The 25,844-nt window shown below is 35.0% G+C and overlaps 1 protein-coding gene across 8 annotated transcripts in view; it reads left to right on the top strand.

The window, feature by feature from the left end:
• Positions 1 to 25,844, top strand: part of MICU1 (mitochondrial calcium uptake 1) — a 238,341-nt gene that overhangs the window by 67,746 nt on the left and 144,751 nt on the right. For 5 of the 8 annotated variants that reach the window (XM_007478357.3, XM_056799451.1, XM_007478362.3 and 2 more), the window contains 2 exons: positions 20,808 to 20,851; positions 21,617 to 21,781. In XM_007478357.3, coding sequence (XP_007478419.2) covers positions 20,808 to 20,851; positions 21,617 to 21,781 — 209 coding nt within the window. The remainder of the gene's footprint in view (positions 1 to 20,807; positions 20,852 to 21,616; positions 21,782 to 25,844) is intronic. The other 3 variants (XM_007478360.3, XM_056799458.1, XM_056799460.1) reach the window with 1 other exon arrangement.

Raw genomic sequence — 25,844 nt, 5'->3', positions numbered from 1 at the left:
CCCTCCCTCTCTCTCTCCCTCCCTCTCCCCTGCTCTCTCCTCTTCCTCCACCACTCCCTCTATCTTACTCGTTCCCCTATCTCCCCTCTCTTTCCCCCTCCCTATCTCCTGAATGGTGCTGTTTCTGGGCCAACGGCTATGCAGAGTTTTATAAACTGTTGGGCTATAAATTATTCTAAAATTGCTCTCCAGAATAGTTAGATCAGTTCAGAGCTCTACCAACAGTGCATTAGTGACCCAATTTTCCCATATCCCCTCTGAAATTTATCACTTGTTTTCTGTCATATTAGCCAATCTGATAGGTGTGAGGTGGTAGGTACCTCAGAGTTGTGAATCTACATTTCTCTAATTGATGGTGATTAAGACCATATAAATATATAGTCTATATATAATATATGGTCTATGTGTGTATATATATATTTTTTTTATATAGACCATACAAATAGATAGCTTTGATTTCTTTATCTTAAAACTACCTATTCTTATCCTTTAACCATTTATCAATTGGGAATGGCTTATTCTTATAAATTTGACTCAGTTCTTTATATATTTGAGAAATGAGGCCTTTATAAAAGAAACTTGATGTAAACACCCCTCTCCCCCCCCCCCCCAGTTTTCTGCTTTTCTTCTAATCTTGGTTGCATTGGTCTTGTTTGTGCAAAATCTTTTTAATTTAATGTATTACGAATTACTCATTTTCCATTTTTGTAACATTCTCTATCTCTTGTTTGGTCATAAATTCTTTACTTATTCAGATGTTTGTCTCTTCCATGCTGTCCTAATTTGCTTATGGTATCCCTTTTTATATTTAAAACATGTACCCATTTCAACTTTATCTTGGTATGTGGTGTGAGATATTGGTTTATACTTTGCTTCTGCCAAATTGCTTTCCAATTTTCTCTGCAGTTTTTGTCAGATAGTGAGTTCTTGTCACAAAAACTGAGAAGAATTTAATAAACCCTAGATTACTGTGGTCATTAACTACTGTGTATTGTGTATCCAGTCTATTCCACTGATCCAACACTATGTCCCTTAGTCATACCAGATTATTTTGATGGTTACCACTTTACAATATATTTTGATATCTGATACAGCTAGGCCACTTTCCTTAAATGATTATATTTGTAACCGAAGACTTACCTAAATATTAAGTCAATCGATCCTGAAACAAATCTCCTTTTGGCAAAGTTATCAGGTGGGTTAAAAAAAGATATCCTGCTGAATTGAGGTTAAGTAAGTCATAGAACAGCCTGACTGAGTGCATCACAGATTCATGTTCTTTCATCTCAAGTGAGAGGAGGACATTATAAAAGTTTACCAAGTAAAAATGGGAATAAAGCAAGGATGCCCACTCTTTTTACTGTTATTTAATGTAGTTCTAGAAATGCTAGAACAAAATTATAATACAAAATATTTATAAATTGTTACAGATCTTCCTTAAAGGAATAAAGAAAATAGCTAGAGTAATAATCAATGCTTATGGCTGACTTGTTAATATTGTAAAAATGGCAGTACTATCAAAATTATTTGATATTATTGATATATTAATCAAACTATGAAAGGGATGCTTCATAGAACCTGATGAATCATTAACTGTTCATATCAAGTAACAAAGGATTTAAAAAGAAAAATGAAGTTAGGAATGAAGAGGGAATAGTATATACTTATTTCAGACTTTTTATTAAGCAGCAGCCTTCAAAACAACTTGATATTGGTTTAAAAAAAATAGGTCAGTGGAACAGAACATATGGGGGAATAACAATGGCATTCAACCCAGTGTTGTGTAAATCAGAAAACATAAAACATTCTGAAAAGAACTCTCTATTTTATAAAAACTTGGAAAAATTAGAAAGCAATTTGGCAGAAGTTAGGCTTGGACTAAAACCTTAAACCATATATTTCACAATTAATCCAAAATGGATGCATATATATGACCTGAATATTTTAAATTCTACCACTAAAAAGGAAGGAAGGAAGGAAGGAAGGAAGGAAGGAAGGAAGGAAGGAAGGAAGGAAGGAAGGAAGGAAGGAAGGAAGGAAGGAAGGAAGGAAGGAAGGAAAAGATCATATTTCATGGTTTTTAACATGATATGTATTCTTCACCAATAAAATAGATAACTTTGATTATGTTAGACCAAAAACCTGCTGCTTTAACAATGAACAAAATGCATCTAGGATAAAAAAAAAAAGGGGGGCATCAATTCACATCTCAGATAAGAATTTAGTATCCAAAATATATACATATGAAAAAACTAACATATGAAACCAAAAACTATATCCTAACACAAAAGTGGTTAAAGGGATAGCAACAACTTTCAAAAAAAAAGAATTGCAAACTTAACAACCAAGTGAAAGAATGATCTGAAATAAAAGAGACACAATTCAAAACAACACTGAGATGACAAAAATGGAAAAGTCAATAATTTTAGAGGAATTGTGGAATGATAGGAACAGTAGTGTATTGTTCATGGAGTTGTGAATTAGTATAACCATTTTGGAAAGGAATTTAAAATTATGTAAAGTGAATAAAATGTACATAACCTTCAATACACAGATTCTGATACTAGGCCTGTGTCGAAAGGAGTTGTTGATAAGAAACACTCTATTTATTTATAGCAACACTTTTTGTAGTAACTTAACCATTGGTTAAGGAACAGCTTGTTAAATGGTGGTACAAGAACATAATGGAATATTACTATATTGAAAGAAATGAAAATTTTAATGAATAGACAAAAGGATTTACATGAACTGATGCAGAATAAAATAAAATATACACAATGAGTTCAATAGAGTAAGTGGGAAGAATCACCAAAAAATAATTAGAAGGTGGCAGCTGGGTAGCTCAGTGGATTGAGAACCAGGCCTAGAGACGGGAGGTCCTAGGTTCAAATCTGACCTCAGCCACTTCCTAGCTGTGTGATCTTGAGCAAGTCACTTGACCCCCATTGCCTAGCCCTTACCACTCTTCTGCCTTGGAGCCAATACACAGTATTGACTCCAAGATGGAAGGTAAGGGTTTTAAAAAAATAAAAAATAATTAGAAGTAAATATTGTACAATTATAAAAAGGAAGCTTGGCTCCAAAGAAGAGATATAAGAAGAAGCCTTTATCTCTACCCCTTTGAAGAGATGGGAAGTCTATAGGTATGGTACAGTTTTTATATTTTTTATTTTCTTTTATGTCATTTAGTTGTTTCAGTCATGCTTGACTCTTCAAGACCTCTTTTGGAGTTTTCTTGCCCAAGATGAAATGACCTGGAGGAGGAAGTGGTTCGCCATTTCTTTCTCCTACTCATTTTACAGATGAGAAATTGCGGCAAATAAGGTTAAGTGACAGGGTCACACAACTAGTAAGTATATGATTATAGTAACCTTGCATTTGATAAAAGGATCTGTGTTATGGGGATAAAAAATTACTATTTGGTAAAAATTGCTGGGACAACTAGAAAGTTGTTTGGCAGAAACTAGATATACACCAATATCTTACACCATGTTAAGATCAAAATGGATCCATGATTTAGACATAAAAGGAAATATAAGTAAATTAGAAATTTTGCTTGTTGTTTCTTGAATCTTACCATTCTTTGTTGGTTCTCCTCTTTGCTTTTTTTTTCCCCACAGAAGTTTTTGAGGGTTACATGTTTCTTCTGTTGTTTGCTCATTTTCCCAGTCTTTTTCTTTTTTTTTTCTGTGGACTAGGGATTCTGCAAGCTGTTTACTGATTCTGTCTCTCCTCTGCTGATTTGCAGGATTAGGCATGATGAACTAAATTGCCCTGGCGATAAGTTTTCAATGCAGCTGGCTGTGGAGGCTTGAAATGGCCCAGCCAGATGTACTTTTGGACTTCACTTTGGGCTGGTGCCAGGGCCTGGGACTTCAGGGTTCTGAGGTGCTCTTTTGCTGGTATAGTCTCCATCCTGGCATCCAGAAGTTAGCCTATGCCCAATCACAAAACCTAGTGTGGTAGGTGGGGGAGTGGTGGGTGGTGGGTGGACGGGTTAGCCAGCACTCCTCTGTGTGCAGTTTTGCTTCCAGTTCCCCCTTATCCCATGAAAATTGACTCTCTCTCTCTCTGCCTACCTTTCATGTTGTGGTCAGTGGGAAGAGTCCCCTGACTCCATCTTGCACTTGGAATTGGATTTCCATCTTTTTGAAATGCTTTTTAAAGATTGGTATGGAAAGATAGAGCAGTTTTATCTTTTGCTGCTACTAAGCCAGCATCTTGACTCTACCGAAAAAGAACAAGAAATATCTGTCAGATGTATAGATAGGAGAGAAATTTATGAGTAATTAGGAGATAGAGAGCATTACAAAATATGAAATTAATACTTTTGAGTACATGAAAGGTTTTGTGTAAATAAAACAAATATTGCCACAATTAGAAGGAAAGCAGAAAATTGGGGGTGGGGGGATTTTATATATGACTCTTGGATAGAGGTCTCATATGTAAAGTATATAGAGAACTTTGTCACATGTATAAGAATAAGAGTCATCTTATTTGATAGATGGATAAAAGATATGAACAGAAAATATTTAGATGAAGAAATCAAAGCCACATATGAAAAAAATGCTCTAAAACACTACTGATTAAAGAAATGCAAGCCAAAGCAATTCTGAGATATCATCTAATATCCATCAGATTGGCGAAAATGACAAAAAGGCAAAATGACAAATGTTGGGGAAGAAATGTGGAAAAACAGGGACACTGATACACTGTTGGTAGAATTGTGAACTGTTCAACCATTTTGGAGAGTAATTTGGAATTATACCCAGAGAGTTATAAAACTTTATACAGTCATCCCTTGCTATATCACGATTCACTTATCAAGGCTTCATTGTATCAGGGGGTTAAAAAAATCTAATTCTGTATCATAGAGTTACACTTACTGTGGAACGCTTTTGACTGGTGAAATGAAAGGAGACTAACTATAGCTCTGTGTTCTGTATCCTGGGTGCTGATTGGCTCAGTGACTATAGGTTAATAAGAGTATGGAAAAGGTTTATAGGAGAGTGGGGAGGATTTTATAAAGTCTTAAAATATATATAAATAATAAATATAATGCCACTACTTTATGGATTTTCACTTATTGCAAGGGTCTCTGGAATGTAACTCCTGTGATAGGTAAGGGATTGCTGTGTATCCTTAAACCAAATAATGGTATTCCCAAGGAGATTTCTATTTCTCAAAGAACAAGGAAAAAGGAAAAGAACTTGTATGTTATAAAATATTTATAGCAGCTCCCTTTGTGGTGGCAAAGAACTAGAAATTTACTCTTTGAAGAATAACTTGTGAATGTTCACAAGAATGAACTGGAAAATGGAAACATGAAAGATATAAATTATATATATACACATACACATACACATATACATATACATATACATATATATATACACATATATATATACATATGTTTGCCAGATGATGCCTTCTGTTATACAGGGATAGGAGGAAAGGCTGAATACTTAAAAATGAAATCTATTAATAAAACTTTTAAATTTAATTAAAAAACAAATTAAAAAATTTAATTCAACTGAGCTAACTTAATCCTAAATAATTATTAGATCAAGGAACAAATAAAAAATTAATTTCATTAAAATAATAGAAAAGGTAACATTGCAAAATTTGAGGAATGCAGCCAAAGCAATCCTTAGAGGAAAATAATATTCTTAACAATAGCAAAATTAAAACCCAGAAAGAATAGATCAATGAATTGTGATTTTAACCAAAAATTCTAGAAAACCAACAAATTTTAAAAAGCTTAATTATACAAAATAGAAATCCTAAAAATTAAAGTAGAATTCAACAAGTTGAAAAAATAAATTAATAAACATAATTAGAATTTAATTTTTTAATTAAAGGATTTTAACAGAAAAATATATAAACTATTAGCTAATTTAATTTAAAAGAGAAAAACCTCATTATCATAATCAAAAATGAAAAAATTCACAATTGAAGAAGAAATAAAAAATTTTGTTAAAAGCTATTTTGCTAAAGTGTATCAGTAAACTAAACAACTTAAATGAAATAAATAAGTATTCACAAATATATAAAATACCCAGGTTACCAGAGCAAGAAATAGGGACTTTAAACAATCAATTTTTAGAGGAAAAAATTGAGCAATTAATAAATCAACTTCAAAAAATAACAACTACTCCAGGAACATATAGTTTCATACTTGAAATCTCAAATGTTCAAAGAAAAATTAATTTCAATATTATATAAATTGGTTGCAAAAATAGAAAAAGAAGAGATTCTGCCAAATTCCTTGTGACACAAATCTCTTGATTCATGCTTTATTTGGTCTAACCTCCTAGGTTTAAGCAAAAACCTGTGTTTATTGCTTGATTTCTATATGAACTGGAAATACCTCCATGAACTGATGAAAGGTGTAGAACCAGGAGAACATTATACACAGAAACTGAAACATTGTGGGATGATCAAATGTAAGAGACTTTGCTACTAAAAATAATGCAATGATCCAAGACAATCTCAAGGAACTTGCAAGAAAGACCACTATCCCCATTAAGAGAAAGAACTATGGAAGTAGAAATGCAGAAGAAAAACATAAGATTGGTCACTTGTTTATAGTATGATTTGGGGATTTCGTTTTAAAAGATTATTACAAAAACGAATAATATGGAAATAAGTATCAAGTGATAATATGTGTATAACACAGTGGAGTGGGGGGAGAACCTGTGTTCAGAAATTTCTAGAAAATTGGCACTCAGGATACAATCAAGAGCTTTATCATTATGTGGTCCCTGAAGTAGGCAAACAAATATACACATACACTATATATGACAATATAAACAAACATATTTATCCCCATGGTTACTCACTTAGCACAAAAAGGAGAGAGACATATGAGGGAAGAACCACACCCAAAGCTCAGTTTCCAGTGGCAAAATTATAAATGTTAAGAATGGATTTGGTTAAGAATTGGTCATTGATCCCAGATGAAGGAAGGGGCATTCCTAATCAGACCTAGATGTAGTAGTTTGGAGACTCACTTATGGATGCCATGCTTGGGTGAGAAACCACAAAGTGGTGGTAATATCTAATGTTAACTATCCAGTGAATCAAAAAGTGAGCCTAATCTGTCTGACACAGCTAACAGTAGAAAAGTACAAACTTCTACTTTGCCTATGTCATCAGAACAACTTAGAGTCAGTGGCCCTATATTGGAGTCCTGTCATAGTAACTATAATGATTAGTTTGGAGTTTTACCAGGAATTCTAGAATGGTATAATATTAAGAAAACTCTAACTTAATGTTGTTAATTTAAAAAAAAAAAAGAACTTTGTGATTGTTTTCAATAAATGCAGAAAAAAGCTCTCAATAAAACACAGCACACAGTTATATTTTTAAAAACATAGGGATAATTTAGGCCTTTCCTTAAAATGATATATTAAACCAAGAGTGACCATCATTTGTAATGGAGATAAAGAAACCTTTCCATTAAATTCAGGGTTGAAACAAGGATTGTCCATTGTCATTACTTCTGTTTGATATCATAATTGAAATGCTTATTGTAGCTCTAAAATAACAATAAAAAGAGGAGTCAATCTAGGTTTTGAAGAATCAAAATTATGTTTTTTTACATTTGATATGCTGATAATATTTGTGAAACCTAAAAAAGTAAGTTAAAAATTAGCCCAAATGATAAGTTTGGCAGACTTTCAGAATACAAAATAAATTTACAAAAATCATCAGCATTTTGATATAATATCACTAAAACCTAGCAGGATGAGATAGAAAGAGAAATTCCACTTTAAATTACTACAGAATGCATAAAATACTTGGGAGTCTTACCACCTAAGATACACTCAAGAATTGTATAAATATAACTACAACACCTGTTGACAGAAATATAGACCTAAACAATTGGGAAAATATGGGTAGGAAGAGCCATATAATAAAAAATGATAATACTAATATTAACCTAAACATATTTTTTCAATACCATGCCTATCAAACTATCAAAGGATTATTTTAGAGAACTAGAAAAAATAACAATAATGAAATTCTTTTGGAGGAAAAAAAAGGTCAAGAATCTCAAGAGAAATAATGAAAAGAAATGGTACCAAAGGGGGCCTAGCAATTCCATATCTCAAAAGGTGCTACACATCAGTAATCATTAAAATATTTTGTGCTGGTAAAAACAGAACACATATACAACAAATATACAACATACAAAAGCAAAGGTATCTGAAATCCTAGTATTTGATAAAGACCCTAGCTACAGAGACAAAATTCATTCTTTGAAAGAAATGGCTGGCAATAATGGATATCATTATGGAATAAATTAAATATAGATGAATACTTCACACCTTATACCCTGATAAATTCCAAATGGATATGTATGAAATACATATTAAATACACACACACACACATATATGTATAGAGAGAGAGACAGAGACAGAGACAGAGAGAGAGTGCTTATAAACAAATTGGAGAAGCAAGAGGAAAGTTGCCTATCAGAAATATGGAAAGAAGAAAAGTTTGTGACCACACAAGGAATAGAGAAAATCACAGAAGTTAAATCCCTCAATTTTGATTACATAAGATTAAAAAAGTTGTGTATGAACAAATCCAATAAAGTTAATATTAAAAGAGTAACAACTAACTGGGAAAAATCTTTGCAGCAAGTTTCTCTGATAAACATCTCATTTCCAAGATTTATAAAGGACTAGTTTAAATTTGTAAGAAAAAAAATCATTCCTCAGTTCATAATTGATCTAAATTGATAAATAATAAAAGGGGAAAACAGGGTATTTTTTTGTAGACCTTTACCTTCCATCTTAGAATCAATATTGTGTATTGAGTCCAAGGCAGAAGAGTGGTAAGGGCTAGGCAATGGGGGTTAAGTGACTTGCCCAAGGTCAAACAACTAGGAAGTGACTGAGGCCAGATTTGAACCTAGGATCTCCCATCTCTAGGCCTGGCTCTCAATCCACTGAGCTACCCAGCTGCCCCCAGGTATTTTTAACTATATTAAAAAATGTTCCAAATCACTGCTTATTTAGAGAAGTGCAAATTAACACAATTCTGAGATTTCAACTCACATATGTCAGAGTTAGCAAAAATGACAAAAGAGGAAAATGATAAATGTTGGAGAGGCTTTGAGAAAACATTGATTTACTGTTGTTGGACCTATGAATTGGTCCAATTATTCTGGAAAGTAATTCAGAAATTTATGAGGAAAGTTACTAAGCAATACATCTCCTTTCACCCAGCTATGTTACTGCTAGACCCATATCCAAAAGAGATCAAAGAAAGAAGAGATCCTTTATGTGTAAAAATAATTATATTAGTTCTTTTCATGATGGCAAAAAACCTGGAAATTAAAGGAATGCCCATCAGTGAGGAATGACTAAGTAAGTTGAGGTACATGAATGTGATTGAGTACTGCAATACTCTTAAGAAATGAGGAAATAGATGATTTTTAAAAAACTTGTAAAGCCATATATAAACTGATGCAGCAGAAACTCAACAGAAACAGAAGAACCAATGTACTCTGTATCATCAGTATCATAAAAATAAACTTTTATAGAAATGACTGAAATTATCAGAATCAATATACAATAAATATATACAATAAAAATAACCTTGAAAACTGTAAAAACTATGAACATTATAATGACCATTCATGATTCTAAATATCAATGATAAAACATGCTCTTCATGACAAAGAGGTGATGGATTTTGGTGCAGAAATATATATGTGGATATTTTAATAATCAACCATTTAGGGAATTTGTTTAGTTTGGTTATGAATATTAAGAAATATTTTCCTTTTTTACTTCTAACACATTAGGAGGTGGGAGAGAAAAAAATCAATCTCTATAATGTTATTTTTTAAAGTAGAGAGATGGAGGGATACTACAGGTGTGAAGTGTTGTATGTAATTCCACATGTTGTTCAGTTGTTTCCTTCTCTTCATGATCCCAGTGGTTTGTCATTTTCTTCTTCAGTTCATCTTACAGATGAGGAAACTGTAGCCAACAGGGTTGCCCAGGTTCATATAGCTAGTAAGGGTCTAAGGTCAGATTTGAACTCAGGAAGATAAGTTTTTCTGACTCCAGGCCTGATATTATCCACTGTGCTGCAGTTTCCCTTCTACCCTCCCTTCCTTTCTTCCTTCCTCCCTTCCTCCCTCCCTCCCTCCCTTCTTTCTTCCCTTCCTTCTTCCCTCCCTTCCTTCTTCCCTCCCTTCCTTCTTCCCTTTCCTTTCTTGATTGCTGCCCTTTCTTTCACAGGTAGTCACTGGGTTGTTACTTTGCCTTAATTTTTTATCGTTATGAGTCTTCTCACAAAGTGGAAATAATCTATAAATGTAATATAAAACCAAAACACATCAATAAAATTTAATAATAATCTCAACTGGGACCTTACTCTAGCAAGACAATCCTTTTATTCCTCCTTAATTAATTCTTTATCACATTCTCCACCTCTCCCCTTTTGTCAAGTATTTTTCCTTATTATCTCTTTGTGGTACAAACTCAGCAATGCTATGACTGGATTAAAGGGCAGGCATTCTTTTAAAGTCCTTTGGGCATAGGTCCATATTGCCCTCCAGAATAGTTGGACCAATTCACAACTCCAACAGCAGTGCATTAATGTCCCAATTTTGCCACATCCCCTCCAACATTTATTACTTTCCTTTGCTTTCATATTGGCCAGTCTGCTAGGTGTGAGGTGGTATTTCAGAGTTGTTTTAATTTGCATTTCTCTTATCAGGAGAGAATTAGAACACTTTTTAATATGATTATTGATAGTTTTGATTTCATCCTGTAAAAACTGCCTATTCATATCTCTTGACAATTTGTTGACTAAGGAATGATTTGATTTTTTGTAAATTTGACTTAGTTCCTTATATATTTGGGAAATTAAACCTTTGTCAGAGAGTTTTATTATAAAAAAATTTTGCCCAGTTTGTTGCTTTCCTTCTAATTTTTGTTGCACTTTTTTTGTTTTTTTTTGTACAAAATCTTTTTAATTTGATATAATCAAAATCATTCGTTTTACATTTTGTAATGTTCTCTATCTCTTGCTTGGTTTTAAATTCTTTCCTTTCCCACAGATCTATCTGACAAGTATACTATTCTATGTTCACCTAATTTATTTATGATTTCATTCTTTATATTTAAATCATTTACCCATTTTGAATTTATCTTGGTATAGAGTGTGAGATTTTGATTTAGACCTGATTTTTCCAATACTTTTTTTCCAATTTTTCCCATCCTGTTTTCTAATTTTCCCAGCAGTTTTGTCAAATACTGAGTTTTTATCCCAAAAGCTAGGATCTTTGGGTTTTTCAAACAGTTTGCTGAGGCCATTTACCCCAAATGTATTCCATTGATCCTCCCTTCTATCTCTTAGCCAGTACCATATTGTCTTGATGGCTACTGCTTTATAGTACAATTTAAGGTCTGGTACTGCTGGGGGAAGGGGGGGAGGGCAGCTGGGTAGCTGGGTAGCTCAGTGGATTGACAACCAGGCCTAGAGATGGGAGGTCCTAGGTTCAAATCTGGCCTCAGACACTTCCCAGTTGTGTGACCCTGGGCAAGTCACTTGACCCCCATTGCCTAGCTCTTACCACTCTTCTGCCTTGGAGCCAATACACAGTATTGACTCCAAGACAGAAGGTAAAGGTTTAAAAAAAAAAAATCTGGTAATGCTAGGCCCCCATCCTTCACATTTTTTTCATTATTTCCCTTGATAGTCTTGCTTGTGTTTTTCCAGATGAACTTTGTTATAATTTTTTCTAATTCTATAAAAATGTTTCTTGGTAGTTTGATAGATATGGCACTGAATAAGTAAATTAATTTGGGTAGGATTTTCATTTTTATTACATTAGCTTGTCCTACCCTTGAGCAATTCCTGTTTTTCCAGTTATTTAGATCCAGTTTTAATTGTACAAAAAATGTTTCATAGTTGTATCCATATAATTTCAGTGTTTGTCTTGACAGATAGATACCTAAATATTTTATATTGTCTTGAGTGATTTTAAATGGAGTTTCTCTTTTTAACTCCTGCTGCTGAGTTTGGAAATATATAGAAATGCTGATGATTTATGTGGGTTTATTTTGTAGCCTGCAACTTTGCAAAAGTTGTTAATTATTTACACTAGCCTTTTAGTTGATTTTCTAAGATTCTTTAAGTATACCATTGTATCATCTGCAAAGAATGATAGTTTAGTCTCCTTATTGCCTACTTAATCCCTTCAATTTTTCTTCTTTAATAGCTGCTGCTAGCTTTTCTAGTACAATATGAAAGGTGATAATGGGCATCCTTGTTTCACTTCTGATCTTGTTGGTAAGGCTTCTAACTTGTCTCCATTGCAGATGATATGTGCTGAATGTTTTAAATATTTACTGTTTATTATTTTGAGGAAGGCCCATCTATTCTGATACTTTCTAGTGTTTTCAATAAGAATTGGTATTGTATTTTGTCAAAGGCTTTTTCTGCATCTATTGAGATAATCATATGATTTCTGTTGGTTTATTCCATTTCTACTCTCTTGATTCTCCATTCTCTTTCACATAGCTACCAACATAATTTTACTAAGTTCAGTCAATGTTAATTCCATGCTCAACAATTCCCAATGGATCCCTTTTACCTCTAGGCTCAAATACATATTTCTGCTCTGATATTTGAAACTCTTCACAACTTAACATCAACCTAGGTTTGCAGTCTTTCGATATTATTCCCTTTCAAGAACTTTTTTTGTTCAGCCAAATTAGCCTTTTGGTTGTTCCTCAAAACTTTGCTCCTTGCCACATTTATATTGTTACTTAAAAAAAAACAACTTTAAGGAATGTTTAATTATGAATATTAAAGCTTCAGTTATTCTTTTCAGTTACTTTTGATTTTAAATTTCACATTTGTGAGTACAAATTCTATTCAGCCACATGGTAGTTGTTAATTGTTATTAATAAGCATTTATTGATTCCCAGCAGTGTGAAATCATTCTGAAAACAAAATTGCTCATAAGCAGACAGCTGAGGGAGAAAGTGACTGCCAATTTGATATAGAAATTGGGAATAAAAAGTGCAAATTTGCTCTAAAAACAATAGTGCTATGATTCTTGAATGTTATGATTTCTTTCATTCTCAAATTGTTCATCATTACCTCTTTAAAAAGGGGAATTCGCTAATTTATTTCTCCTGACATAACAATAGTTTAAAGACTTGAAAAGAAAAATTATTATGGGAAAAGCAAAGACTGAGCCTAATTCATTGTTTTATAAAGGCAATAATATGAAAGCTTGCTTGAAGCTCAGTATTTTATGTCTTTGTTTTACAATCTTCCCAAGGCTGTCTTTATATTGAAGGCAGCTGTGTATATGGTTAGGATTTTAAAGATATCAGAATGGGATCCCTTTCCAAAAATATCAAAAATTCCTGGCATTCCAGCCTTAAAAACCCATACCTTTGGGCTAATATATTAACTTTCATAACTCCCTACAAACACACTCTTAGAAGATATTTTAATTAAGCTATTCTCAGTATTAATGCTTTATTGGGGATTGATTTACCAGAAAAGGAGCAAGGTAGAATGCTCAGAGAGAATGGGACAAATAGGTAAGTGATGATAGTAGAACAGACACCGAAAAAGGTTCTGAATGGGGAGACCAATCCAGAATGGGTGAAGATTAGGAGGAGTCAGCAAGGGGAAATAGTTTTTTAGTAAAATGTCCCAAGTAATTAGGGGAGTTATTATAAATGAGTGAGTACATTTATTAAGTGCTGGTGAGGTGTGAAACAATAATAGATACAAATACAAAAGTCAGATAATAGCTGCCCTCATGAAGCTTACACTGTAATGGGAGGAGATGATATATACAGGGAAATGATAACCAAAGATGTATATTTTCATCTGAAAAGTCACAGGGATAGTGATGGAGAGGACAGCAGAGAGGAGTGGGGAGGGCCTGTGTAAGAGGAGATTGCAAGAAGGCTAGAATGAACCGCAAGGTAGGGTATGAAGCATGTGAGATAAAATAAGCCCTGTGACTTTTTACTGCTAAACTCACCAGTCTGGCCTCAGAGAGAAAAGGTGAGTGAATTAAGTCCCCCAGAGAGGTAGTGATCCAAAGAAGGCAGTAATAAGGAATATAAGAAGATCACTAGAGAAAACTGCTACATAGGATATGAAGCATGATTGTGGCCAGTTAGATCTAGTGAGTGACCTAAACTTGTGCTCACATGGAACATCTAGAAAAGTAAAAGAAAATACTGCCCAAAGAATAGAGATAACTAAGAAAAGAAAGGAGGAAGATACCAAAAATAGAGTTGTCTATTTCATAATTTTGTGTATAGCTTACTTGCTATTTTGAGGGGATGAATACTTTCCCTAAAACCCTTCTAGTTCACCTTTTGGCTTTCTCTACCTGCGTACCAACTGCCTGCCACTTTGGAGATGCCTCTTCCCTCAATTCATCTCAATGACTTGTTAGTTCCCTCTCTGCTTTCCAGCTCCCCATTACATTTATTTTTGCATATTAGTAATTAAGCACAATAACTGGCTTATTTTCTTGTTTTTGTCTTCTTAACGCTTAGCACCCATAGGCAGTGTTTCATTATTTATATGCCTATCTATCTATGGTAGCTAAGTGGCACAGTGGATACTGTGCTAGGCCTAGTGTCAGAAAGACTAGTCTTCCTAGGTTCAAAACTGGCCTCAGATACTTACTTAGCTGTGTGACCTTGGGCAAGTCCCTTAACCCTGTTTACCTCATTTTCCTCATCTGCAAATTGAGCTGGAGAAGGAAATGGCAAATCACTCCAATATCTTTGCCAAGAAAACCCCAAATGGGATCACAAAGAATCAGACACAACTAAAAAATGACTAAACAACAACTATCTTTCTCTCTATGGAAGTCCTGGTCTTCTCTTACAAAATATTGTGGAAATATGCAAATTCAGTCAACTATCAAACATTTCTTAAGCACTTACTATGTTGCAGGCACAGGGCTACTTACTGAGAATATAGATGCAAAGATTGAAACAATCCCTACTCTCCAAGAGCTAACAGGCTTCCTTCTATTGTATCCAGTTCCATCTGTGACAATCTTCATCAAGGTCATTATCCTGAAAGATCAGATCAGATCAGATCAGTCTAAAACTCAGAATGTTTTCCCATCCAGCTGTGTTCCTTTGGATTTCACCAACTCCCTTTCCCATTGGGTACTCCAAGGTTTTGTAGGAATTCAATGGGCAAAGGAGCATAGAAAAGCACAGAGCATGTGTAGGAAATAGTGAATAGTTTAGATTAAGCGGAAACATGGACAATTTATAGAGGTATTTGACTAGAAAACGAGACTAGAAAAGAGCAGTGTCATTGGGCAGGATCTTGAATGTCAGGTTAAAAGTGTTTAATGTCCTTGGTAGTCAACAAGGATTCCTTGCAGAGATTCTGACTAAATTGGTGATCCTCCTTTGGCTTCTCTCAATTCTCAATTGAAATCACACTTGCTGTAGAAGCCTTTCTTGGTCCTCTAGCTGCTAGTGTCTTTGCTTCTGAGATTATTTCCCATATATATTATGTATAAATATCTTATATGTGCCAAAATATTTATATTTCTTATATTGTGTAAATATCTTATATGTGCCAAAATATTTATATTTCTTATATCTTATCTCCTCCATGAACTCTGTAATGCAGAGACAGAGGCACGTCTGGACTCCATGTGTGTTTCCTAGCTGTCCTCCATGCCTAGAATTCTCTCTCTCATCATCTATGTCTTCTGACTTCTCTGACTTCCTTCTTCCACTTTGTATAAGAAGTCTTTACTAATCTTCCATAATGCTAGTACCCTTGAACCTTCCCTCTCAGATTAGTTTCATGTTATTCTGTCCATGTATTTGTACATAGTGATTTAAGTGTGTTGTCTCCTCCATTAGTCTGTGAGCTCCTTAAGTGTAGTGAGTGCGGACTGATTTTTGCCTTCTCTCTCTTCCTTGCACTTAGTAAAATATCACTTGGCACATATATAAACAATAAATTCTTGATTGACTGACTGAGAAGACAAGATATAAAAGGATATCCAATAGGAGAGATGAACAATACTGGCCCTTCCCATTTGTGAGCATGCCTCACAAGTGCCAATGGTGGCTCTAGCTTGGCTTAGGACAGCCCAGGTGGGCAGTTAATTATTTCTGATTTGTCATTGACTAGCACATGCCCGTGTAGTGTGGGTGTGCACAACTTTTGGGTGCTAGACCAAGATGGAGACTTTTAAAATTCACACATTGTAGTCAAGAACTGGAGAGAGCAGGACAAAAATTATCTTCAGAATCAAAGACTGATTCTTAGAACTGGTTCTCTGTCACCATCTTTACTCTGAGCTCTTTACTTTGCCACCTTTTTTTTTGCCATGATTTCAAGAAGGAAATGGACTGAAAAAAAGACATAAGACTTGACAATTGGTGACCTTTGAAAGAGTACTTTGAGTTAAATGGTGGTAAGCAGAAGTTTGATGACAACAGACTGTGGGAGAAACTATTCCTAGATGTCTAGCAAAGGAAGATATAGGGTACAGGCAACTTTTTCAAAAAGTTTAGCACCGAAGGGAATGAGCAATTTTGGGCAATGAGTTAGAAGGTTCATAGAATATTTTTAAGATTAGAGGGAAGTGAACATGTTTGTAGCAGTTGGAAGGAGCCAATGACTAGGAAGCAATTGAAGGCATATCTAGTGAATACTTATGTTTTCTTATCTTGGTCTGCATCAAGAGTGTCCAGAAATAGTTTCCAGGGATATGAAGATGATAGTCTTTCTTCATTCTGTCTTGGTCAGACTACTTCTAGATTATTGTGCTTGGTTCTGGATACTACAGTTTATGAAGGTCATTTATTAAGCTAGAAGAAAATCCAGAGAAGGGCAGCTAAGTAAAGGATCTTGAGTCTATACCTGTGAAGATTAGTTAATGGAACATATACAAGTGATAACAAAAGTAGATTCTACAGACTTGGCCACAAATTAAATAGGGGAGGAAAGGTAGTGAAAAAATAAGGAACTGAAAATGACATCTATATTACAAACCTGGATGACTGAGAGGATGATGCATTATTGATGGAGACGGGAATTAGTACAACCATTTTGGAAAGCAATTTGGAATTATACAACTGAAGTGGCCAAAATGGTACTTTTTGACCTAGAGATTTGACTTCTATGCATATTCCCCTTAAAAGTCCTTTGACAAAAAGAAAGATTCTGTATACACCAAAATATTTATAGCAACACTCTTTTTTAGTAACAAAAAAACACTAAACAACAAATAGATGTCCATCAGTTAGGAAATGATTGAACAAATTGTGATACATGTATTAGCAAGGGGGACTTTGAAAAGGAGGAACTCAAAGTTCAGCTGTTTGGGGATTGAATACTACATGACACTTCCTCCCCCCTATCCCCAAGCTGAGCTGTTACCAATGGAGGCATGCTAGACTAAAGGGTAGGTCAGATTTTCCTTCAGCCTCCTTCTTGTAATGATGGAATTTGAAGCTCCCCTCCTAACATAGATTCTGATTTAAGTTCTATTATAAATTATGATATCTAATTTATTTAGATATAAGAATTGTTGAAAAAGTAATGAAAGGACAGAGAGAAGAGGAAGTCCTTAAGATTTCTTTTTTCTTTCTTTTTTTTTCTGGGTTCCCCTAAGGGAAAAAGAGAGTCTTTATCTCATAGATTGACTCCAGTTGAGAATTGAGATCTTCTTCTGTTCAAGCAAAGGATTTAGATTTTATATATATTCCCAGCCAAGTAGTTCTCCCTCCCAGCTCCAGAGTCCAAGATCAGAAGAACCTTGGCTTTTCTCTTCCAACTGCTTTGAGCCTGGATGGAATATTCAAAATGACTGTGTTATAAGGGGAAGAAAAAAAATCCAATCTTTAAAAATTGTAAAGTGTAGACTTGGTCCCAAAAGGGTTATCAACACCTCCCTAACCCTTTTATGGGGGAAGGGGATTAGTAGTGGTAGTCTCTCAGTTACGGAGAATGACTATTGTCTTTGTGCATTATCATATATTGATGTACCCTCATGTGGCTTTGAAGTCCAAAGGCTGAGGCACAGAGTTTGTGGCACATAGGGCCTGGGACGCCAGTTGTTACGGGAGGTGCAGTTGTGGCCTGGTGTCGGCGTTCACACGCAACGGCAAGACGTCGACATCGTTCATCTTCAAAGGTGATGGCGGCATGGTGAATGTGGGTTCGCCAGCTGCTTCTGTCAGAGGCAGCGAGTTCTAGTTGCATTGGTGTAATGCCAGCCCACTTCAAGTTTGACTTTAGCTGATCCTTGAATCTTTTCTTTGGTCGGCCTTGTTTCCTGAGTCCAGCTGACAGTTCACCATAGAATGCCTGTCTTGGTATTCGCTGTGGGTCCATGCGGATGACGTGTCCAGACCATCGTAGCTGGGTTTTGAGGACCAGGACTTCGATGCTGGTGGAGTTGGCTCTGTCGAGGACTTCCTGATTGGTGATTCAGTCCTGCCATCGGATCCTCATGATTGACCGGAGGGAGCATTGGTGGAATTGCTCCAGCTGTTTCATGTGCTTCCGGTACCGTGTCCATGTTTCACAACCATACAGGAGCGAGCTGAGGACCACTGCGTTGTACACTTTGAGCTTCGTCGCAGTGCTTACACCGCTGTGTTGGAGGACTTTGCAGCGCAGCCGCCCGAGTGCCTGGCTGGCCTTTTGGATCCTGGCATTGATCTCATGGTCTAGGGACCCGTCGTTGGCGATGGCGCTGCCCAGGTACTTGAAAGTGTTGACATTAGAAAGCTGCGTGCCATCGATTGTAATGCACGGCTGGTTCGTTGGCCTCCCTGGTGCAGGTTGGAACAGCACCTCTGTTTTTCTGAGGCTGATAGACAGGCCAAACAGTTTTGCTGCAGTGGAGAACCTGTCCACAATGGTTTGGAGATGATTTTCTTGGTGGGCCATGAGAGCACAGTCATCTGCGAAGAGAGCTTCCAGGATGAGTCTCTCTGTTGTCTTTGTTTTTGCAGTCAGGCGGTGAAGGTCGAATAGTGAGCCATCCAGTCGGTATTTGATATAGACGCCCAGGTCTAGATCCATCACAGCATGTCGTAGTATTTGGGTGAAAAATAGGTGGAATAGTACCGGAGCGAGGACACAGCCTTGTTTCACACCATTGGAGATGTTGAAGCAATCAGAAATCTCTCCACCAGATAGGACTTCCCCTGTTATGTCGACATGAAAGAGCTGGATCAGTTTGATGAATTTTTCTGGGCAACCGAGCTTGCTGAGGATCACCCACAATGCGTCCCTGTTCACTGTGTCAAACGCCTTTGTCAGGTCTATGAAGACAATGTAGAGACTCAGGTTCTGCTCAAGGCATTTTTCCTGCATTTGCCTCACCGTAAAGACCATATCGATGGTGCTGCAATCTGGTCAGAAGCCACATTGTGATTCAGGCAGGTTCTGCTCTGAAACAGATGACAGGAGTCTGTTGAGTATAACACGGGCGAGGATCTTTCCAGCAGTGGAGAGTAGTGAGATGCCTCTGTAGTACAATTGTGTAATATTATATATATTTTCAGATTTTATTGATGAATTACTAGGTTTTCTAAGTTTTTCACTTCTTCCTCATTTCCTTTCTTGATCTCTCCATAAATAAACTCACTGAAATCTGGCTTCCTTTGCATGGAATAGCTTGGCCATCTTTACAACATTGGTTACACTTTTATTCAGACTCCCAGATTCACTGGTCATAGGGGGAGGAGATGGAAAACTCCTTGTTCCCCATTTCTACTTCCAGGCCTCCTCCTACTCCTCCTACCACCATCACTCTAGTTCTTTCATGTTCAATTTATATTTCTCATCAAATCAAGACCTCTAGCACAGTCCACTTCCTTTCGCAGGGAATTCCATGTCTGGATTACAATCTTTCTCTCCTCCCCAACACCTCCTTTTTTATTAGAGGATTTTAGTGCACCTATTGATACTCCCTTATACACCCTAACCTTCCAGTTCCTTAACTTATTCATTTCCTAGGACTTACTCCTCCACCATACCTCAGCTACACACCAATGGTCCTGCTTTCAGTTCCTGTCATCCATAAGCGTTCCATTTCTTCTCACTTTCTCACCATCACCATTTTCCACCCCCTGAGGAGAAAACCTTGCCTCATATTTGATTTTCCTGATTCTCCCAATTATTAGTTTCTCTCTCATAGGGCATTTTTTTTGTATTGCCTCTTTGAATTTTTCTAATATGCCATACATGTCTAGTGGACTAAAAGTTCCTTTAGGGCAAGGGATAGTCTTACATGTGTATTTATATCTCTATCACCTAGTATAGTGCCAGGCATATAGTAGGTACCTAAAAAATACCTATTGATTGATTGATAAAGTGACACATTATAGTACAATGAAAAGAATACTGCTCTGGAGTCAGATGGTCTGGGCCTATATCCTACTTCTGACACTGCCTCCTCGAACTTAGACAAATCACTTTCCCGCTTGGGCTTTGGCCCTCCTTTCTCTTATCAGTAAAATGAGGGAGTTGGACTAGAAAACTAGAGGTTTCCTCTAACTTCATATCTCTGTGAACCTGTAAAAATAATAGAATTATCTTTCCTTGTCTTAATTGGGAAAAGGAAAGTAGGAAATGTTTTCATTTCTTCAGATAAATTCAGGGGAAAGCTCTGTTCCATTAGCATTAGTTCCCTAATCACTGAAAACAAAGATGAAGACTATACAGTTTTATATGTTTCAATTTGAGGTGTAAATTCAACATTGAATTAATTTTGTTACTTCTCTTCTGCAGATTTGGGCCTGGATCAGTACATAGTGAAACGCTTTGATGGAAAGGTGAGAGAATTGAGAAACAAGTATATATGTTATTCTTACTTAAATATATTTTAAAAGTTTCCTGGTTGACTTTCCATTAGAACCATGTGGGGAAACTGTACTTTAATGCATCTCATCAAAGAAGTGTTTATCACATTAGAAAAATCCTATAAAATAGTCCTTCATATGTTTTTCTTACAGAAAAAGGAAAATATGATAATTGCATATTAACATTTTCATAATATGATCAACTCATTGTTTTTATACTAATATATCTATATACACACACATACTTATATGAACATCTTGAATAAACTGCTATGTTTATTAATCACTCATCTGGTATTTATTTACATCTGTATATGAGATTAAAGATACTAATAAGAAAACCAGGCCCAGCATAATGACCATTTCTGTCCCCGAAAAAACTTCATCTTGTTGATTTTTTTCTTGATATTGTCCTTCTTTTGGATAACATAAAGCAATCTAGAAAATTATAGTAATAACACATTGTAAATAATTTGTACTTTGTGGTTGTAGGAATGATCGGTTTTATTATTTGTTTATTTGAATGTTAATAGTTACTAACTTTAGAATTTTAACAATTAAAAAATTTTAAGTACTTATAAAACAATTATGAAAACAGAATTGCCTTTATTTACATATGAATGTGTTTGCATATATATGCCTTCAAATATTTAAATAAAGCATATGTTATTCTTCCACTTTGAATAGTCAAACACAAAGAATGGCTTAGATGGTGAAATGTTTTTTCCCCTTCTCCAGGTTCCTTTATCAAAGGAAAACAAGAAAAGGCTAATAAAAAACAAGAAACAGAAAGTTTTGGAGAAAGGCAAAGAAAAGCATCAGAATGAACAAGAAATTAATTACCCTGCAGAGCATCAAAACCCAGAGCTATCCAACATTGTCCTTCTAGATGAGCAGAAAAAGGCAGGAACAGAAAAGGGGTATCTTGAAGGGCAGAAAACTTAGCCTCTGAGGGAAGTTTAACCAGAGTTCACAAGCAATTCAGGGGGGTTAATTAATGAGATGTGCAAACACAGAAAAGTTGTAAAGTTAAGATCAGGCTAGTATTTTAAGTGGTTGTCTACTATTTTGAGGGACATTGAGAAATATGTGCAACCCAAAATGTCTTGCTATGGCGCCCCAAATTCCACCTTTAGAGATTCATTCTTTTAGATCAATATTACTTTTTTCAGGCTTCCTGTTTTAAAATTCAAGTACCTTTGATAAGAGTATTGATTAAGGTATCTATATATATTATTATGTTTTCAAGGATATTTTATTATATTTATAAATATGCTATTTTAGCATGTTATTTTTCTCTAGCATAATATATTTATAACATACTTTAACATATTTATTAATCAACCAACAAATGTTTATTAAGAACCTAGGTATTTGCCAGCCACTGGGGATGCAAATACAAAAATGATATGATCCTGACCCTCAAAGATAGTATATATCAGATCAATTCCCAGGGATAGCATAAGAGCTCTGAGTACCCAGAAATAGGATATTCTGTGTGCATAAAGTATATATGTACAGACACATAAACAGATGATACCAAAAACTGCCCTTCTCATCTCATGTTAGTTTTTGCCTAGGCTTGGCAGAAGGTAGTAAAATGAGAGTAAATGGAGCTATAAAAAGAAGCCTGATCCAAACAAGTACCTTTGTAGGGAGACAGCATCTTTTTTAACTTGTTCATGCTTATGTTTTGTCTTGATGTATTTACTGAATTTATTTATCTCTCTACCTGGAGAATTTTTGCACACAAAGATTGTTCATGAATTTTATTTTAGAAAGAAGATCTTATTTAATGTTGGTGTTTGCTTGACTAATTTAGAACAAACATCTACAGGAGGATTTTTTTTTTAAATATATTTTATTTGATCATTTCCAAGCATTATTCGTTAAAGACATAGATCATTTTCTTTTCCTCCCCCCCCCACCCCCCATAGCCGACGCGTAAGTCCACTGGGCATTAGATGTTTTCTTGATTTGAACCCATTGCTTTGTTGATAGTATTTGCATTAGAGTGTTCATTTAGAGTCTATCCTCTGTCATGTCCCCTCAACCTCTGTATTCAGGCAGTTGCTTTTTCTCGGTGTTTCCACTCCCATAGTTTATCCTTTGCTTATGAATGGTGTTTTTTTCTTACAGGAGGATTTTTGTTTGTTTGTTTTAACCTGAGTTCTCTACAGGTTTTTGCTTTCATAAAAAGCCAAGTGTTGCATAAGAAAACTCAAGATAGTAAATACCATTCTTTTGGCCCATTTCTTAAAATTTAATATAATGAAGAATGTGATATTTTGTAGCAAAAGAGTCTTCTTAGATTTTTGCCATGCAAGAAGGTCTTCCTCTGATTGTTTTTATGAATAGGTATGACATATGCGATGCTGTAAACACCAAGAACTAAAGAAGAAAAACTTGGCTTTATTTAGTCATTTCTGTAGTATGATTGCAACTTTTTTGACTACCTTTTTTTTGTAACTATTATCACTTTAAAAATTCTTTATTAGTTATTGCCAGTATGTGCATTCTGACCAAAAATAAGTTGGAAACTAACATCCTAGGGGAGTCTACTTTAAAATTATGTTGATTTTTTAAAAAAGTGATTGTCTTTTTCTTTTCATTTTGAAAGATTAAATAAATTGGTAGCTACCCAAAGGAAATGTGCTTCTTCCATCATTTTCCATCAAGCTTGTGTCCCATACTATTTTTTAAATTCATAATTTAAATAATAATATCTCACAAAAGGCTAGTTTATGACTATAGGATTGCCATTGGAGCTTTTGTTGTTAAAATCAGCAAAATGGGTTTGGCAAGGGATTATCTCTGTACTTTGGTGCCATAAAACTCTAAATACAATAGGATATCATTTAACTGACCAGTACTTTTCAAGACCCTTTGCATTAGTTAAAAATAATGCATAATAGAGAACCCCATTATTTAATAAGTATTTCTTACACAAAAAAACTGAGACACTTCATGACTTTTCTTAGGCTATTAGGTCCTGATAAGCCTAAGAAAGTCATGAAGTGCCTAGGCTTGTTTTGGGGGCTATTATTAATAACTAAATAGTGTGAATGAAACAAAAAGAAGCACAGCCCTGAGAAGGACATGACTTGTTATAAGTGAGAACTCTGGATAAAGACTGATGTGTGAGGGCTAGTGTTTGAAGCAAAACAGTGTGATGATTCATATCGACTCTTTCCAGATTGAGAATAAGCTTGCCTGGGTTAATTGCTATACCCAAGAGAAAACACCATTTGGGAAAATGTTATGGATTTGGCATATTCTTAAAATTTTTTTAAACATTTTTTGCTCTTTTTTTCCTTTATTGCCAATCACATCTACCTGAATTCAAGTGTGTTATGTTCATGTAAAATGAAGTCCTGCTATATTTCAGATGAGTAGGGGAAACTGCTTTCTTGTGGTCACCTGAGCCATCTCTCCTATATTATTTCTTTAATTGAAAAATTCTCTTGAGAAGGAAAACAAGGATCCCTCCTTTAATTAAAATTTTTAGTAAAATAAGATTTGAGATATTTTGTATTAATTTGGGGGGGAAACTGTTTCTAAGTCCTAATTTCATTTATTCCCTCCCACTCTTGCCAGGGTTACTAATTCTTTGCATTGTAGTTGTGTTGTAATGTAGTTGTGAAAGTAATGGATAGAATGAATTACTTTCATAATTGTGACTATACTACATTTATCAAATGTTCCCCTGCCACAGATAGTATGCAAAGCACATTAAACAGGTATAGTCTGAGCCCTATAGGATGAGATGGTACAGTCTATGAATCATATTGTGCCTAAGATTTACAGTGTGCTTTCCTTGCAACAATTCTGTGAGGGAGATGTCTTCAGGGATTATTATTCCTGTTTTATAGATAAGGAAACTGAGATTCATAGAGGAGAAATAACTTTCTCAGAATTGCAGAAGCTAAGAAGGATCAGAATCTACCTGGAAGACAATTCAAAAAGACACAAAAGTCTGGGAAACTCTACCCAAAAGATTTTGAGCATGTTTTGATATGATCCTTATGGAGGCAGGATATAGTCTATTACCGCTTTCTCATGAACAGTGGCAACAAATGTCCAGCTTCTACCTCATAGATGAAAATGAATTCCCTCTTGTCAGAGCGTTTTCAGTTTCCAAAATGCTTTGCTAATGGGCTTGTATCATTTAATCGGAGAAAACATTTTCCGAATTTTGGTTTCAGCATTTATTGCTCTTGGATAGATTTTTTGTTGTTGTTGATGAAAGTTGGGAGGGAGGGGAATAGTTTTCTACCTTCTGGTAGTAAGGACATACAATTCATAGGATCACTACTAATTATGACCTTTATTCCTTTTGATTTCCAGACATTTTTCTCTCATTCAATCGTTAAACTGCCATTTCACTTGGAAAAAAAAAAAGCTTGGAATTGGTGGTTCTCAGTTTCTTTTGTATGTTTTGGTGTAGTTTATATGGTTATAGCATGTTTCCTAGTCTTGCTTGTTTTCTTTCCTTCTTGCTTCTATTTTTTACCCATTCATTTTTATATTTAATTAATTAAAGTGAGAAATATGTTCTTTTTTAAAATTCTGCTCAGAATTGACAAGTCTTCTCAAATAAAGCTTTTTCTCCTTATCACTATATAGTTTTCAAACTGTCAAACAGTATGCATTTAGTAGACTTTCAGTAAAGCTATTTCTTAGTAAAGAAATGCTCACTCCCATGATTTAAGTATAATATTTTTTTATCTTTTTAAAGAATAATATGTATAGGAAACTAGAAGACTTGGGTCCAAATCTAGCTTTAGACACTTCCTAATTTTGTGATCCTGAGCAAGTCATTTAACCCCAATTGCCTAGCCTTTGCCACTTTTCTTAGAACTGTCACTGAGACAGAAAGTAGGGTTTAAAAAAAAAAAAGAATAATGCTTAAAATTAAAATTGTATCAATTAATTTGACCATTGCCTTCACTTCTATTTTTGGCGG

Source organism: Monodelphis domestica, chromosome 1 (assembly GCF_027887165.1).
Source record: "Monodelphis domestica isolate mMonDom1 chromosome 1, mMonDom1.pri, whole genome shotgun sequence".
In the NCBI taxonomy this organism is placed as follows: domain Eukaryota; kingdom Metazoa; phylum Chordata; class Mammalia; order Didelphimorphia; family Didelphidae; genus Monodelphis; species Monodelphis domestica.
Note: the sequence above shows the minus strand (reverse complement) of the source record. Positions and strands in the feature narration are given on the sequence as shown.